This window comes from Aquila chrysaetos, chromosome 17, assembly GCF_900496995.4.
Source record: "Aquila chrysaetos chrysaetos chromosome 17, bAquChr1.4, whole genome shotgun sequence".
NCBI lineage: Eukaryota > Metazoa > Chordata > Aves > Accipitriformes > Accipitridae > Aquila > Aquila chrysaetos.
Window position 1 is genome coordinate 28,205,715 of NC_044020.1, and position 18,596 is coordinate 28,224,310.

Here is an 18,596-nt window from a genome sequence, read left to right on the forward strand (position 1 = left end):
ACATAGCATAAACCAATTGAGCTGAATAAAAATACATGGCTGGGTCATGCTTATTTTATGCATGACTCAGTGTACTTTCCATCTGCAAGTTATAAGGTGCTTACTGTTAGTGCATGCTGAGGTAAGTTGGATTTAGAAGGATGCTGAAACTAGAAACATAATACTGGCTTACAGAAAGAGGGGTAAATGTTTTTTTAGGAAGACTTTGTTTCCCATGGTAGAGCACAATTGTCAGCTCAGGGGCTGACACATCCACAAGGGTGGTAATTCCTCAGCCGGTTGCTTTGTTGTCATGAACCTGCGTTCAGGGTCATTTACTGGTTTTGGGTGATTGTTCTACAGTCTCCAGTATGTAGTGTGAGCCCATTGACTTCCTACCAGACTTGCACATCTACTGAGCAGAGGTGAAATTGTGTTTCAAGTATAGTTGACAGCAAAACCTTATTTCGGTAGTGACGTAATTTTGCACCCAGCTGGATCCAACGGGATTTAGCCCCATGATTGAAACCAAGTATATTCATCAGTCTTCTTAATGGCATTTAGTGCAGTTATATTCTTGAGGCATTTAATTTTTGCCTTTAAGATTCACTGTTCAAAAATGTAAAACTAATCCCTATCAGTATTGGAATTTTTGGCCAAAGTTAGCTATTCTAGTAACTACTAGAGGTCACATGCAGTCGGTGCCAGTTTGCGCTGGAATGACCCAGGATACCGTGCCAGAACCTGTTTCAGGTGTGAGCTTCGCTTCGCTCCTTCCCTGCCTATACATCCAGCATCTCTTCTGTACAGAAGAGATGTTCTCTGTGTTCTACTGTAATTATAGACATATAAATGACAGGTGTGTTCAGGTGGAAGCCATTTCTTAGGTACATGGCTGTAGGGAGCAACGTACAGCGTTGACGTCAGTGGCTCATGACTAGGTTTCACAGGTTCTCTTGTAGTCCTTGGAACACTAAGGAGTACGCTCTGTGTGTATGATGTATGCCTGCCCACTGAGCATATACAAATAAATATTAAACAAAGGAAGCCACTTCTAAATGAATTGTGGTTTCAATCTGCTGTTAGTGCTTCTGGTACCTTCCTGTATTTTTGCTCAACTTCACTGGGTTCAATGGGGAGGGGGTATTCAATGCTTGATCCGTGTGAGGTCAAGAAACAGGATTTCTGTGGAATTCTATACAAGTCTTTTCAAGTAGCTTCTCTCGCACCTACCTCTGTGCACAGCAAAAAATCTGCAGAAACCCCAACCTATACATAAAATAAGCACTTTTTACATTCTGTAAAACAAAGGACGTGAAACAGAGGTTGGGCCTGTGTTGTCACCACCAGCAGCACAGCTTTGTTTTACCTGTTTTTTCAGTTCCAAAAATGCATGCTAAAAAGAAAAAAAAAATTGTTGAAAGCCACTTTTCTGTTGCTCTGCATGCCTTTTTTCCTTCTGCTTGGCAACCTCCACACCTGCTGTTCTGACTACTAAAAATTGTCCTTTCTTTTGTCCTGCAAGTATTTCTGCCTAAGAGGAGAGGACAAAGGATTCACTACCATTTTTCTTGGTTCTGCTGCCTTGTAACTTTCAAAATGAAGTCCTTGTTAACAATTCAGTGTTCCTGGGGCTCAAATTTAGTTTTTTTAATTAGAATGCCTATGAGCTAGGATGGCTGCAGTAGCACAGGCATGTACTGCTCTTAAAACCAGCTTTTTAATGTATTCTTTAAGTGTATAGCAGTGAAAAACAGCATTTTCTGCTGCACTGTGAGGCTGGTGTGTTTTAAGAGGAATGAGGCAAAAGAACAGGTGAAAGGAGGTTACTCCCATCTTCACCGTACAGTTTTTTCCAACACTTGTTGGTTCAAGGCTCCCACACAGTTTCCTTTTTCCGTAGCTGGTACAGTGACAGCTCCTTATCCTGTTCTAGTCTGCTTTAAGAACAGCCTTCATTTGTGATGTTACTGAGAAACATTTCAGTATATGAAACATTTGAATATACCATTGCAGATGTTAAAGGAGGAAGGCCAGTTCTTTCTCAGTTTACCCCGATGGGTGTTTTTCATCATTATCTTTAACAAGAGGGTGAGCAAGATCTGTCCAAAACGTTTCCTGGAATCCAAACAGTTATTTGCCTCTTAAGGGAACACGGATGGCTAGTTTCAGATTTCAGAAGTGAAGAAGTCTTGCCCTTTGAACAAATGCGTAGAAGAGCCCACCCATCCCAGAACCACCACCACCACACACACAGACACGGTAGATTAAGTGCAGAATTTTGCCAGTTCATCCCAGGTGATTACCTGGGTCATTTTGTTTCTCATAAGCCTTGTTGCTGCCAGCAGTAGGGGTATATAAGTACTACTCTGTAGTATAAAGACAGCTGAGCTGGTTCTAGACGAACGAACTTAAATACTGGAAGCAACCTGTGTTTCTTCACAGGGTAGACACGCCTCCATGTAGGTCTGCGCTAGGACAGCTAGTGTGCTTTCCTTTCACATTTAGAACTGGCTTGCAGTGCACGTTGAGATGTTTTTCTTAGGAAAGTTGGAATAACATTGCCAAAATACTTGTAGTACAGATCCATCTATGTCAGATAAGCTACACGTTGTGTTGGCATAGTAAAATGATCCTCATGAGGGGAAAAAAAAAAGTATTTTTGCTAGTTTAACCACAACTGGCAGCTTCTTCCAGCACTGCTACATTAATCAGGGATTGCACCCTTTCCTGACTTAGCTAACTGTGCCAGCAAAATTAGCTGGTTTTCCCATTGCAATGTGTCCTGGTTTTAAAATGTGTTAAATAGCATAGTGACATTTTTGAGCAGGAACACGAGTTATCATTTCAATACGTGCTGGCCAGAGAACCATTTTGGAGCCTTTTAGAAAGGACTAGCTCTAGTGCTGTAAGACAGGGCATGCTTAAGGTAATAACTTTGCAAGGATTGATGCCTAGTGGTTGGCCAGAGTTAAAGTACAACTTGGTACCCATACAGGGGCTTGGAATGTTTAATTAGATTCTAAAGGAATGGAGTAATAATTTGTATTTGTAAAAGGAAACATCCTTTCTAAAGTTGATGGAAAGAGGAAAAAAATATTCATGAGAATTCTGAATTCCTTTGAACTTGACATGTTCGAATTAATCCTTTATTCTGAGCCCACTTTAACTTTTGCTTAACTTACTCTCATTTTTTTTACTTTTGAGCAAAATAATTTTTGAAACCGTTTTACAAACCTAGACTGACAGAAGGTTAGAAACCAATCTGTTTAGATACAAATAATGATTAACGATGTTCAAGAATGTGAGAATGAAATAAAACTTAGATGTCAATAGACTGTTCACAGGAAGGTTTATTTTTCAGAAGAGGCCATTTTGAAAGGAAAATCTATCAAATGTTCCCATAGAGACTATAGGTAGTTCTTAAATTCTGTATATATACAGTTGACAACATATTGGTGAAACCAAAAATTTAGTCACGCTTATTTTTCACTAGATAAATTGTTGATGTATTACTTTTTTCTCAAATGGATAATACAGATACACTAGCAGGTTTACTGCCATGTTTATAGAAACAGATATTCTCAGGTTTTAGAGCTATGCTGTAATACAGAGATGAGTGATATTTGTCTATTAGATTTGGGATATTTTTAAAACATGCCTGTTATAAAACTTCTAATCTTACCTTCATAACTTCTTTTATTTCTCAATAACATCTTTAAAATTACAGGGACAAACTGTTTCCAATAAACTAGTAGAATCTACATTATTAATTTAAGACTTGGAAATTGTAATATTTTAAATTTAAAGTACTTTTGCTCTGGTTCTGTACTGAAAGTAGCTCAAAAACACAAGCTTAAGTTTCCCTAGAGAAGAGCTTTTAATTTCTTAAAAGCTGAAATGATAACTCGATTAACAATAGAGATTTGTAATCACTTTAAAATTAATCCTGTCCTGCTCTCAGGCTCTTTTAGAAAATTATTACAAAACTGTGTATGTTTCTTTATAATTTCTGCCTCATGGGAGACCAAGAGCATTCGTAATTTCAGAGTCAAAATTCAGTTGTTTTGGATTACTTTGTTCCATTAATAGACCAGACTCGATAGTTTCATCTCACTAGATTTATTTATTAATTGATAAATGAAGCACTTGTTTCAGCTCACACAGGTGGCTAATCTTAGAAGTTGGTTGCACAAAATCACTCAGCTGCTTGTTTGACTCAATAACCCGGGTACATATCCAAAATGAGTTTAGTTCATTAAAAGTAAGAATTCTGGATGACTACAACAAATCTTTGTCAGCTGCCTACACTCATGCTGATACAGTACATGCAAATGAGAATATATGAATATTTCAGTCTCTTAACAAAGCTAAGTGGTGTTCAGAGCATTAGGAAAGGTTGTAGCTCTTGTCTGCGGAAGGAATTTTGCTATGAAAGTGAGAAAGTTGCCACTAACTTGTAGCTGAAGTTAGTTATCAGTGTCAGTACATCATTGCAACTGCAGCTGTTATTTTTACATAGCTGACTGTCTCGCCAAAGTAATTTAGGTATTTTTCCCCAAAATGAGACCATATACAGTGAAGGGCCAGTTGTAGGACAGATGACAATTTAAAATTTTCTGACCTTCCTCAGCAATAAATCCAGGACATCAAATATCCTGCTAAATGGAAATACATAATGAATTGCACCAAGAAATTGATTATCTGAAGCTTATTTGCACTACAGCTACATTATAGTAGTATCTTTAATATCTTTAGTTTTGCTATGGAGAGAGGAATTTGGCTGTCAATAAAGATTTTGTGCTATCTTAGGGAAGTTTCTCATCAGTTCAATTTTGTGATTAAAAGGTCTGAATGTACCACTGATTCTCTAAAATTAATTATCTTGTAATAAAGGAATACTTTAACTTCTGTATCAGATTCTACTGTGCAATGTACTGCGTAGTCAGGGTAGGAACTGCTAAAATCCATTTCCAACTTGCAAGCGTATGATGTGTCTCAGGATGTAGGTGTAGGACAGGTCACAATGGCTGACTAAATGTGTCGGTGAAAAGGGAAAGGGGTGAAAGAGGCAGGAGATGAATGAGCGGCCTTAACAGTTGTAGCACGTACAGGTTTCTTGGCCTTGTCTTATGAATAACAGCTATAGACTGCTTGACATTCACAAGACGGTCTTCAGGCTGTACTTAATAGCTTTATTTTTTAGGACTCATGCATGTCGTCTCTGTGTGGAGGATAGCTGGGGGAAATAATAAACATAGGGGTGAAATAAAATAAAGTAGTTCATATTTTCAGTTTTAAAAATTATAAAGGGAAAGAATTTCATGATCAAGTTAGTTTAATATAAATTTGCTCATCTTTAGCAATACTAAACCCCTAACTGTAATGCTTTATCTGCAGTTGTGCGGACTCACGCATGCTTAACTTCAAGCATATGTGTAGTAAGATGTTTTTAGGAGAGACACTGAGTAATGTTAATGCTGCACTATAATTCAAAAGGTTTTCTACCAGCAGTTCCTTTTCATAGGTTGTTTCAATCATTTCAGGTAAGACAACTGTCAACTGAAAACTAATGTCTGTTTTTCATAAACATTTTCTTGAGGTTATCGCATTGTGAAACCACGTTTTCTTAATAATCAGGTTTTCTTTCACACCGGTTACATTGCTGCCTTTTTACAAAGACTGTAATTTCACTGTAATAGCATTCATTAACTCATACTAGATGCATTTTTAAGCCTATTTTAACGTGAGAAGTGAACAGAGCTGGACTAGAAGTTAGGATTGGATCACAGCCTTCTCTTTTCAATCTAATTTTAAACAGCTTTCTCAACCACTGTGATTGTGTCGGCCACATTATTCATGCCCTTACTGCTGCCACAGTGCAACCGGTGTTGTCTGTCGTCTTCACACGAGCAAATAGGTTGAGAAGAGGTCATTTCCCTGCTGGTGATCCGCCTCGTCCCAACAATGTAGGAAGTGCAGCAAAGCTAATACACCTCTGAGGTTAGTGAGGGTGTTTTCCAGGAGGAGACTGGGGAATAAGAGATTATGGAAATCAGAGCTTTTCTAGGTATCATTTAATCATAACTGTGGAAGATGACCGTGTCCCAGGAGAACGGAGGAGGAAGTGGAAGGAAGCTCATCGCTGCAGCTGCTGCTGTGGCGTGATTTCCCAGGGCCAGGTCCCTGGTGCCCACCAAGACTGGAAGGCCTGCTGGGCGTTAGCGTGAAAAGAGGGAGTCATCCTCAGTTACGTCACATGTGGTGGTATGTTTTTACCTATATAGTTACGTCTGTATGTAGATGTGCCTTTCTGGGTATAACAGTGATATACCTATGTACCTTTTGATTCACTATGAGAATCAGCAGAAGCTCTATGGCTCTGCACTTTTGTAATGCGGTATTTTTATTTACCTCGGAAGAGTTGGCAGCTATTGTGGTATTTATTAGGACCTTCTGGGCACTAAGAAAATTAAACAACTGAAACTGAAAACGACACTGCAGTTACATGTACCACCTTGCCATAAAGTGTACAGCCAGATTTAAGAGGAGGTATAGGAGGTATAGCAAATATGTTTTTTAACAAAGATTGTAAGAAGTGGAAGTTGTTGGCTTAAGAAAAGGCTGAGTGAAGATATAGCACTTTTGGTATGTATTAATTAAAGACTGTTGCAAAGAGAGGTGTAATCAATGTAGCTATAGTTAAGTCGTTCTCCAGCTCCACTGGGGATAGGATGGGCTTGAATCAAAGCAAAGGAGCTGCAAGTTAGACATAGGAAAACCTTTCTAGCCATGAGGTTAGAGGAACAGTGGAAGTGAATTGCCTGAGAAGGCTGGAAAACCCGTCTGGTGGTGGAGATTCTGTGAACTTCTGCTAAGAATGGTTTAGAGGTACTTAATCCTGTGACAGAAAGGTGGATTAAATGACCTCTTGAATCACCTTATTTTCTGTTATCCTATACAGAGAGCTAACTTGTGAGTGCTGATGTATTTAATAAATTCTCTTGCTAACTCCTTTTGTTCTTTCTAATAACTGAAAAATGCAAGATGTGCAATGTTTTTCAAACATCTCTTCTAAACATAGCTTTTCTTTTCCTTCAAAGTGAGGGGAAAATTATTTCTACATAAAAATCTTGCCACATGAAATGGTTATTTCTCTTGGCAGCTTTTCTTTCCAATGATTCACTGATTCCCTTCAAGAAAAGACAGCTAGATAAAACTATAAGGATAACCGAAGCAATGTATGTAACCAAAGCAATGTACGTAGCAGCAGAGTAAGAGCTAAAACGTCATGGTGTGTAAGTAAAAAGTAAAGTCTGGCGTAATGACTGATACGTGTATCTGGTCCCCGCATCTAAAGTCCATGGTGAGGAGGGAGGTTAAAGGCAAATGAGTTCCGTTTCTGTAGCGGTGGGGAGATCGGAAGTTAGAGTGCAATTGCAGACCCTTTGTCAGCAGAAACAAAAAGCCACCCGCCTGCTGAGTCTCATATTAATGTCTGTTCTCCTTGATCATAACATCACAGCATCTTTCCTTTGAATGTTGCTGTCTTTGAATCATTCATTGTTGCATCTTCTGCAAGGGAAAGCAGTAGTCCTAACATAATCCATATTTCATGAAAAGATAGCAAAGCACTTAAAAAACATGAGTAAGGACCAATTTTTCTACTTCACAGTAGACGTGTTGAAAAGCAGAGCAAAAAGAAAGCCTCTAAACCAGTGATTCCTCAACCATTTCTTTAGTCTACTTTATGATGTAGCTGCAGAGATACTTGTGATTGCTAGCAGAACGGAGCAGGGTGGTGTGAGGCTAGGAATCTCAAAGGATATGGAAAAGGATGGGCATTCTCCTTCCCTCGACGGTGACCACAAATAAGCTTAAAATGGTGCATTAAAAATTAAAATTGGTGCATTAGACCACCCTTCCAATCGCTGATTTACAGAACTAGAAAAGAAAACCTAATCTCTTAGCCTCCAGGCCCTCGAATTTCATTAAAAAAAAAAACAAACAAAACCTACAACCAAATCTACCTTTCCTCTTTCCTTCAAATGTAATTCTCTAATTTTAAAGTGCCCTGTCAGTCTTGACTAATAATAATCATAAAAAATTATTCAGCTAGATCACTGCTAATTACTACGTTTCTATCATCTCTATTCTGTGGCCTAGTATTAGGAAATATTTTGTATGATCTAGGCACTTTCTTTTAGCGAGCTACCTGTTCTGCCCAGCTCTTCCACCTGTCTGATTGAGCTCTAATAGCTCAGAGACATCCTCACGATACTGCACTAAATATGACTGCTTTAGTCAGACAACAGCATGTAAAAAAAAAATGCAAAATGGTGAAGTAGTGAATGGTTAGTTCTATCTCTGTCCACCTAAAAATGGTCATACTCAGTTTAATGATCACTGAAGCAGTCATTAAAAATCTGAGCATTTCCCTGTCATCACAAATATGTATATATTTATACATCTACACAGATTCTGCTGCTCTCCTGGCCTTTGATGTGTGGCTCTAGTGTTTTAGTCTCTCGCTCTGATCTTCCCAGCTGGCACTGAATAAAATGCAGGCATCACAAGACTTGGATTAAAGTGCCAATTTCATTGTTGCCAATTCTATTGGACATAATTGAATAAATCTTCCCCTCCCTGAAAGGCTTCTAGATTTCTACATACAGTACTGATTAAAAAATTACCAGTGAGGCTGTACGTACTTAATTACTAGCAAGACTGAACTTTTCAGAAAATGTGCATCTTACTTCCAGTCTGAGTTAGTCTTCCATAACTAATACGCTTCCCCCCCCCACAATCATTCTCACTACCTGGTCAAGTTGCATGCTACTAAATAAGATACTTTATGCTACCTTCATCAACAACAACACTGAGAGAAATAAAATGTACTTTACCATAAGCCCACAATGATATGCATTAGTTATATTACTCTCCTTAATTATTTATTAATTGGATTCTATATTAACCATTCCATTAACTTTCTCTAGATCCGCATCATGTTCACAAGTTTGTAATTACCTGAATTATCTCATTTACTTCTAAAAATGTCCTTAGGTTTCTTCAGGTCCTCTGAAAGCTGCCATAGTTTCCCAACGAACTGGAAAAAGGATATATATGTCCCCTAGCCAGCTCTTCTAAAATAACTGGATACAAATTACACAGAATCGCAAATATCACATTATGAACCTTAGTATCAACTCATTAATGTCATCCTAAATTAGCTTTGATATGGAAATATTTAATAGTCTCAGCTATACCAAACATCTGTCTCTTCCCAGATACACAACAGAAATGCTTATTGATCTCTTTTTAATTAACTGTTACTAAAGCCACGATTTCCCTCTAGTAATGAATCACTATCAGAATTCCTGCAGCTTTGGTTTACTCAGGAAAAAATCTTACTCCTTTTATTCCTAACAATATTGGCAATAGCTTGTTCTTTGTATCTGTTTTTCTTGATCAAAATCCTACATTCTTAACTTCTGGCTTATTTTCAGTATTATTCTTTTTTATGCAATTCTAACTTTAAATTTGCTTGGTGTTTTAGTTTATATGATATTCCTTCTGAAAAAAAAGGTGGTGGATTTTCCAAACAAGATTGATGCTTAGAGAAATATTCTTAATAAACGTTCATAGTTTTCTGCACTCCCCCTCCCCCCACCACCTCCGTGTTATAGTTTTAATTATTTTCCCCTTGGAAGAACTGACTTATTTTAAAGCTACAAATACAGTGGTTTGGATGTTAATCATGCTTGCAGGTAACAGTATAAACTATCGTGATTTCTTGTACAAAAGTTACACTGATTTTTAGGTTTGTGATCTGTTGTTTTTCATATGCTAAGATGACTTCTTAGAGAATCTGCTTGTGCCAGACACAGCATTTTTTGTTAGCGAGAAATCTTTTGTCTCTAAACACTTCGTAGATAGCACTGTCTCTCCCCTCCTGTGCCCACATATGTTACTCAGAATTTAGTTATTCATGATAATGTTGATTTTCACTGCCTTCCATTTTGTACCATACAGGTGCAATTGTCTTGGGATTTTCATTTGATTCAGTAGATTGTAGTAGACACCTATTAGTAAACTACCTAGTATTTATGATACAGCACTAATTTCATAAGCATTTGGCATCATGTTGCTCTTAAGCTGTCAGCAGCAGTGTAATTTTTCACATAAATTGCCATTTTCCTTTCTTTTTTCCAAGTTGCTTCTTTATAAACATCTTAGAACAATTTTTTTAACAACCCAAGAATTAGACTCGCCCTACCAGCTTTCAGTAGTACCATCTAGGCTTTCTGGTTTATAGCCCAAGCTCCCAGTGTTGTTGTACAAACCAGTAAGCTACCTCTTTATTATTCTCTAATGTCAACGTGAGTTCAGGATGCTGAAGACCTTATATGTCCAGCATTAGTTTGCATTAGCAGGGACAACAGCATAGGGTACCAGACGTTCCTACTGATGTTGATGACAACACTTGCACTGGGACAGAGTCTCTGCTAGAGCTGTAGAACGTGCAGCTGGTGACGTCGAATCCATGTAGATATAAGGATGGATTTGGGCTCACCCAGTTGTGGGGCTGTTCTGCAAAAAACTAGGATAGCCTTTTTATGATGACTGCCAGCCAAACTGCATCACATCTCACCATCATTTCTAGGAAAACAAGAAATAAAAGTCCCGTGAAATGCTCTGATTGTAATGAAAACACATTTTTTTCAAATGTTTCCAACCATCTCAGTTGCTCGACCCACTTTCTGAACCACTGCACCCTCTAATGGGGTAAAACAGATTGACTTTCAAAGCAGCCAATTTATTTTTATATTGTTTATATCCTTATAGGCATAGTATACCAGCCCATTCTTTTGACAGTAAAATAAGCACAGTTTCGCTGAATGTAGATCACAGGGGAGGTGTGAATATCCAATAAAGACTTTATATGATTCATCTCTACTCTGGGTTAATCAAAAGTATGTAAATAGCTGTATACATTCATGGTGAAATTAGAAGGGAATTTTTACGAAATCATAAAAGGAGAATTTATTTAACTTCTAAATCCAGAAAGAAGCATGACTGGTTTTGGTTTTTTTTCCTTATTGTGTGAAGCCATCTCATTTTACTAAAGCTTTGTGGGGAAGTAAAAGTTTGAACAATGCAAGTGAGATGAAACAGACACTTAACCATGATGTTGCATCTTGTCAAACAGGTAATTCTCTAATGGACCAATGAAAGCCAATGATGACAAGTTGTGGTCAACAGTCCTTGAATGTGCTGATGGTTCTGCTTTCATTACTCTTGTCAGCAGGTAACTTTTATACTTTGAATTTATCTTTCGCTAATGTGTGCCACAGGGAAAAATTAGTTGCAATTTAATACTGGCTTCCTACAAAACAAACAAGGTCAAACAGATTGTTAATAGAGCAAAAAGTAAATAAAGCGTTTTTGTATTTAAGAACTGGAAGCTGGAATTTGAAGTGCAGTTGAAAATTCAGTTTAAGAAGGAAAAGGTGGTGGGACACTGACATGGTAAAGCAGGCTGAAAATTTAAAGGAAACAAAGCTACTGTTTTGATATGCTAGTTTTTCAGCTCATCTAAAAGAAAAAAGCAAGCTCTGGACTGCCGTACGATCCAACCATTGAGCTAAATAACCGTCTATTGGAAGCAGAGCAAGTCGGGATCCAATTGTGTGTTTTTATATGTGCACGCAAGAGAATGTAAGCATGTGAAGGATTCAGCTGGGAACTTCAGCTATTCTTGAGATCAATACATGTTAGATACCATGTAACTTGTCTTATATATACTTAAGAGAAAAATGCATGACATCATGGTACACAAATATTATGTTATTTTCCTGAATCTAAAGAATTGACTGGACCGGGGAGTGGTTCCAGAGATTCTTCTCCTGACACTTGGTAGATCTGCCCTAGATGTTTGCTACTAGTACACAGAAAGGATTTGTGCAGAAATCTGTAAGTTGTTAGACTGAGAATTAGTTGAATGCTATGGTTATTAGTTGCATTCATTCTTCAGGAGTTATTTATGACATTAAGGTTTCTGTAATTATGAATGAATATTTTAAAAAATAGTAATTAAAAAGGTTCTTAGTCCAAATAGATTTGATCCTACTAGTTTTTAAGTCTCAGTACAACCTCTTTTATCCTCCATTCTTCAAGCACTTTTTAATCCAAACATATTTTTTTTTCCATCACTGCTCCTTATTCCCTTGTACTACATCACATCCCTAACCACCATACTTAAAATTTTACCAGGCATTATGTATCTTAAAGTATCCTTGTGTTCCAGCAAGATTGTTACTACTTTGTCTGCATAATGCCTATAATACTCCGTGTTAGATCCTCATCAATTAGTTCAAGTGTGCGTTTTGTTGCCCAGTCTCATTGCTTGTTTGCAAGCGTTCGAGTTGATTCTTGCTAATGATAGTTCGTTATCTAGCTATAACTGACACAGTCCTTTTGGTAACAGTGTTACAATGTTATCAACTAGACTACTTCCTGCCTAATCTTAAACTAGTATTTTCCTTTAGAGTCCTTCCACGGATACCCCTACGTATGGCGCTGCATCCCAACTTATGTCACTACCCTCCTCCTAGTCAGGCACAGGGGCTGTGGCAGCTTCTTCATTGTTTTCCAGGTTAAAGTCACTTCAGAAAGCTCTTTCCCTGGTGCCCAAATGAAGCCAGTTATTCAAGACGACTTCAGTGAATGTATCCCAGCGATCAAACATCACAAAACTTTTCCAGCTGCTCCAGTCTCTTCTCGTGATTTTTGTTAAGTTTTCATACCTTTGCCGCTCTTTATAGGGGACTTCTACTAGAGACCTCCTGAGATCCCACTTCTCTAACTATTTTCCTCAAGACGGTATAAATACCTGTGTTCCAGTTGAATGGGACACTGTGATTACAACATGTGTGCAAATAGAAGTAGTCAGCGACTGGTACCTATACACACTTAATTCCCTCAAACCCAGACATAAAGCCAGTGTTCTGATATTTTTTTCTCTTAGAAGAAAAGCACTGCCTCTGAAGTACAGTGTTTTTATTTGAAAGTAATTACGTATAGTTTTTACTTCTTACAGAATTTATCTATTAACATCACAAACTATTGTCTTTGTAAATGTGTACCTTATCTTCTTGTTGCTCCTTGGCTATTGGTATTTTATTATCTGACATCCATTCTTAGCATGTAGAATACAGGCTTAATTTGAAATCATCATAAGCCTTTCATGGCAGCCTAACTCTGCTCCTTGGAGAATTTTACTACTGACATCTGTAGGAGTGGGTTTAGGTCATTGCTAACTCACGCACATTTTACAGGATTAAATTTATTATTATTTTGCAGCCAGCATGAATGTAAATTTTTTTGTCCAAGATGGGTGAACTTCCATAAAGGAGAACTACTGGCTTTATGCAGTGAAAATGACACGGGGAAAAAAAGGATGCTACTCTCAATGGAATGATATGAACATCATTTTTAAACTGAGGTGAAATGAAAATCTAATGGCAGGACTCCTTCTGAGTTGCCTAGATTTACAGACTTTTGTCTGTAAGATCATGCTTTACTTCCAAGTCTTTGATATACTAAGATTCACAGTCTTGGTACTAAATTTCTAAAATCCTTTTGCATGGTTGAAAACTGCACTCAACAATTGGAAGCGTAACTTTCACTGGCTCCACAGCCGGAATGGAAGTAAGGGCAGGAGTAACAGAGCAGTTCCCAGAGCAGCTCTTCTCGGAGCCCAGCTTCGGTGTGTCAGAACAGGAGAGAAGCAGTGACGGTGGCAGTGGAGCAGAGGCGTGGTCAGGTACCGAGGTCGTGGCTCGGAATGAAGATGAATTTTGGCAGCTTTAGCAGCGTGGTTAGGAAGGAGATGCAGTTGCCTAACGTGGGCAAAATGCTCTCGGGGCAGGGACAAATAATGCTGAAAAGAAAGGCTTCAGTTCAGAGTAGGTAGGCTATGGCTCCATTTAAAAAAAAGATGAAATTGGATTGCGAATACTGAAACTTCGGACTGATTTTATTTCAATGCTATCAAGATCACAATGGCGTGCAATTTTAGGATTTGTGAACGCTTACTAGTTGTACTAGCCGCACAAGGAATGCATAATAGAGGGAGGAGCAGCAGGCAGTCGTGCCAGAGGAGTACCCTTTCTGACCAGTAACTCTTAGATTTGCTTTGCAGTAATGTTGATACTTATATTCATTTAATGGATTGAAACACATATATAAAATCAGGGATGACAGCAAGGCTTATATTAACAAGCAAAAATTGACAGATTATTTGCACATTACAGTATTTTTTTCTTTGAAATTATAGGAAACGAATGTCCATACAGCAAAATTATCAGAGGATCTCAAATGGTTGGCATTGTGCTAAGTAAAATGCATACATGTGAATATTTCTGTGGATCCATATGGAAAGCTTATAAAGACCAGCCATTCTGAAAGCCTTGGGGTTTTAAAAGTGTAGTAGCTAAATTAAAAATTTAATCAGCATTACATAGATCTCTAACTGTGAACAGATAGGGAAGTAAGTTTGATGTACACTGGCTGTTCACTTTTTAAGGTAGAGTAGATAAATCTTAAGGTGAGCTTAAATCAGTCATTTGAAGCACGACAGACACTTCTCATCTCAAAATTAGTAAGAACAGAGATAGGAGCGTCTATTGTCACTTATCTGTTCAATAATACTTTTCAAAAATAGTATGAGAATTTGCACATGCAACTCCACTTCAGAAACAGCTGCCATCTTTGCAACAAACAACTTAGGAGCCTTTCAGGTACAATACTTTTATCTGAAGCATTTCTGTAGAAATAAGGCTCTTTAATCCTCAGGATTTAAGCAAAGTTATTTTCAGGAAAAATACTTTTTTAATAAAAAAGACACACTTTGTTTATTGAATCTCTCAAAGAGAAGCAAAGACAGCAAGTAAAATTACACAGATTACAATAAATGGATACCGTTTTTTCACTGTGTACTAGGTCTGGCTGGGATGGGGTTCATTTTCTTCACAGCAGCCTGTATGGTGCTGTCTTTTACACTGGTGACCAAAACAGTGTTGGTAACACACCAGGATTTTAGCTGCTGCTGAAGAGCCCTTACAGAGGGTCAAGGCCACTTCTGTTTCTCATTGTGCACCCCAGCAGGGAGGCCGGGGCGCGCAGGAGCCTGGCGGGGGACAGAGCTGGCACAACTGACCCGAACTGGCCAAAGTGATATTGCGTACCACGTAACGGCATGCTCAGCGATAAAACTGGGGTGGGAGTTGATCCAAAAATTGCTCAGGGCCTGGCTGGGCATCAGTCTGCTGGTAGTGATTGCTTTAGCATCACTTGTGGGTTGGGCTTTTTTGTCGTTGTTGGGGTTTCTTTTTTCCTTATTCATTTATTAAACGGTCTTTATCTCGACCCACGAATTTTCTCACTTTGCACTTCTGATTCTCTCGCCTGTCCCACTGGGAGGGGGAGTGAGCAAGCAGCGGTGTGGTGCTTAGCTGCCTACCATGGTTAACCCACCACACACTGACTACCAAATTCAGGCTGTAATTCAATCATCATGTTATGCTCTTATTTGTGCATTTATTTTAGTCACTGACACACATTCTCCTATTTAAGGATTTGCTTAGGACTACATTTTATTACAGGTATCACTCCTCCTCTGACCTGATGTTATCTTCATTCTCCCTTCATTCTTTAGTCGATCCTTCCCCCGGTTTTCATCCCCAAAGTTTGGGGTTTGTTTTCCTTTTAAAATGAGCAAAGGACCCTTCTAGGGATCAGGGGGCACTTTCACATGTGCTGTTAAGTAAATCACTTTGCAGTGACGAGCAAGCTAAACTTCTTAGGGTCCTATAGCCCTCTAGTGCATTCTCATAATGCAATGTCTTTCTCAGAGCACTGAGTAGTTTCAGAAGCATGGAAGTAGTCGATTGCTTATGAAACATAAAGAACTAGTTTTAATTCTTATAACATGCACTAGATATATATACAAGTCAGGTATAACCTTGCAGGGCTGCTGTTCACTTGTAGTAGCTTAACATGGGTGTAATCACCTAAGCTACATTGTATTAATAACATATGAAAAATTACATTTTTGCTATCCTGTTATTTGCAAAACTAGTTTTACAATAAACATCTTCCATTAAAATGTGCCAAACTTGAAACCACCATCTACATTGGAGGCTTCAAAAATTACTAACGTGTAATTAGTTGTAATAATGTAACTTTTTAAAGGAAAAATAAGTTAATGTATCTTTAGCCATAAAAGGCATTATACCTGCATTTTGAAAAAAAATGATGATTCTGTTGATAATGCATGATAAACAACATTTGTGTTGCATTCTGAGGCTTTACAGGTATCAAAGAAAATTTTGTTTCCTAGGAGCAGCTGGCATAATCAAAGTGCAGATATTCCAGCTAAGAAGGAATAAGGGAAGATGGCTAAAAAGAACTGTCAAACTGATCAGTTTAGATCAGTTATATTTTCTCTACAGCTGCAACTGAAGTAGTGCATCCATTAAGCCATCTACTTCTGAAAGTTATCCTTCAGCTGGATAGGGAGAACACTGGACAAGGTGGGGAGAAAAAACCCAAACACAAATGTTCAGGACATAAGCAGCACTAAAGGAGAAGAATGGAAAGTCGTTTTTCTTACTATAGAGAGTTTATCGCACAGCTTTTTTGATATAGCACATATGTATCTTCCTCTGAAGCATCTGAAGCTGGCCATTTATCAGAGAAGGATTAGATGGGTGTTCTGCTGGATACTGTAAACAAAAATACCATGGATAAACATCACTATTGGAAATGCAGTGCTACACTAGGAAGGTTACCCCTTCACTTGCATTTATTAGGTCCAATAATAAGACTTACTTTCTGTTTGTTGACATCAGGCATGGACTTACCTTTTTTCCTAGTGGTGATGCCTAGTGGAACTACAGACATTGTAATGCATGTAATACGCACCCTTGCAAGCTGATATCAAACATTTACAAAACACTCAGGGACCTTTATAGGTGCCTAACCACGTGCATCTGATGCCATTTGACTTGCCCCAGGTCATCCATGTGTGCACCAGGCCTACAAGAGACCTGCATCTCCTCCACTGAAAGCTGGAGACCAGACAGAACAGCCTAGGGAAATCTTAGCTGGCACTGGAAACCTGGATTTAAGTAACTGAATCAAGCTCCTGTTCTTGTTGGAAATCAAATACTTCGTTAAAAGTTCTATTTTAGTTTGTGAATTTCTCCCATGCCATGTTTCTCCTCCATTGTTTTCCAGATTTAACTTTTCCAAAAACAAATGATAGGTAGTTAAAACTAAAATGATGATGGGACAGAGTGCAACCTCAGCAAGCTTCCCGTTAATACAGCAGCGGGAGGAGCGGCTGATAGGCATAGGGTTGTGCTGCCATCCAGAGGGACCGGGCAGGCTGGAGAAGTGGGCTGGCAGGAACCTCATGAAGTTCAACTCGGGGCAGTGCTAAGTCCTGCACCTGCCTGGGGAGGAACAGCCTCAGGCACCAGTATATGCTGGGGGCCAGCTGGCTGGAAAGCTCTTTGTGGCTCCATTAGTAGGAGTGCTGCCAGCAGGTGGAGGGAGGTGAGCCCTCCTCTCTGCTCAGCACTGGTGAGGCCACACCTGGAGTGCTGTGTCCAGTTCTGGGCTTCCCAGTACAAGGGAGAGATGGACCTACCGGAGAGAGTTCAGCAAAGGGCCGCTGAATGACGGATGTGACTGGAGCATCCCTCATACGAGGAAGGGCTGAGAGAGCTGGGACTGTTCAGTCTAAGGAGGAGGAGGCTCGGGGGGATCTTATCAATGTATATAAATACTGAAGGGGGGGATGTAAAGAAGACGGAGCCAGGCTCTTTTGGGTGGTGCCCAGTGACAGGACCAGAGGCAGTGGGCACAAACTGAAACAGAGGAGGTTCCCTCTGAATGTTAAGAAATGTTTTTTCATTGTGAGGGTGACTGAGCACTGGAACAGGTTGCCCAGGGAGGTTGTAGAGTCTCCCTCCTTGGAGATACTCAAAAGCCACCTGGACATGGTCCTGGGCAACTGGCTCTAGGTGGCCCTGCTTGAGCAGAAGGGTTGGACCAGATGACTCCGGAGGTCCCTTCCAACCACAACCACTGAGTTTTGAAAAAAAACTTAATCAATCCTGAAACAGTTTTATTATTGCTATGTTAATTAAGGAGGGGTGCTGGGAAGTAAGTACTTGTTCAAACAAATATATGTTCATACAATTACATGCTTTGCGGATTTTGCAACAGACTTTGAACATGCAGATCTGTTGCAAGCGTTAACAGAGGATTTTGAAAACCTAAGTCTAAAGAAAGACAATTTCTTTACTGATTATAGCATCCTCAGATTTGGAACACACATTTTTCCCAGGCAGGGCAAGAACAGATAGGTAATTAGTTTTCTCAGTATCTGTGTTCCTTTAGAAATAGCATTTTTCTAGCACTTTCAGTTCCTGACTGAATTAATCTACAAAAGGATTTTCTCTTTTGTTACAGTAACGATGACAGGTATGTGTGTGTGCATGTGCCAGTATGTATATGTATATATATATATAAATGTAAAATGTTTA

At 38.9% G+C, this 18,596-nt stretch overlaps 1 protein-coding gene across 10 annotated transcripts in view; it reads left to right on the forward strand.

The window, feature by feature from the left end:
- The window catches only part of SHISAL1 (shisa like 1), a 196,622-nt gene that overhangs the window by 137,766 nt on the left and 40,260 nt on the right, over positions 1 to 18,596 (forward strand). For all 10 annotated transcript variants that reach the window (XM_030040852.2, XM_030040851.2, XM_030040857.2 and 7 more), the window contains one exon: positions 11,189 to 11,287. In XM_030040852.2, the coding sequence (XP_029896712.1) occupies positions 11,218 to 11,287 (70 nt within the window). In that variant the 5' untranslated portion in view covers positions 11,189 to 11,217. The remainder of the gene's footprint in view (positions 1 to 11,188; positions 11,288 to 18,596) is intronic.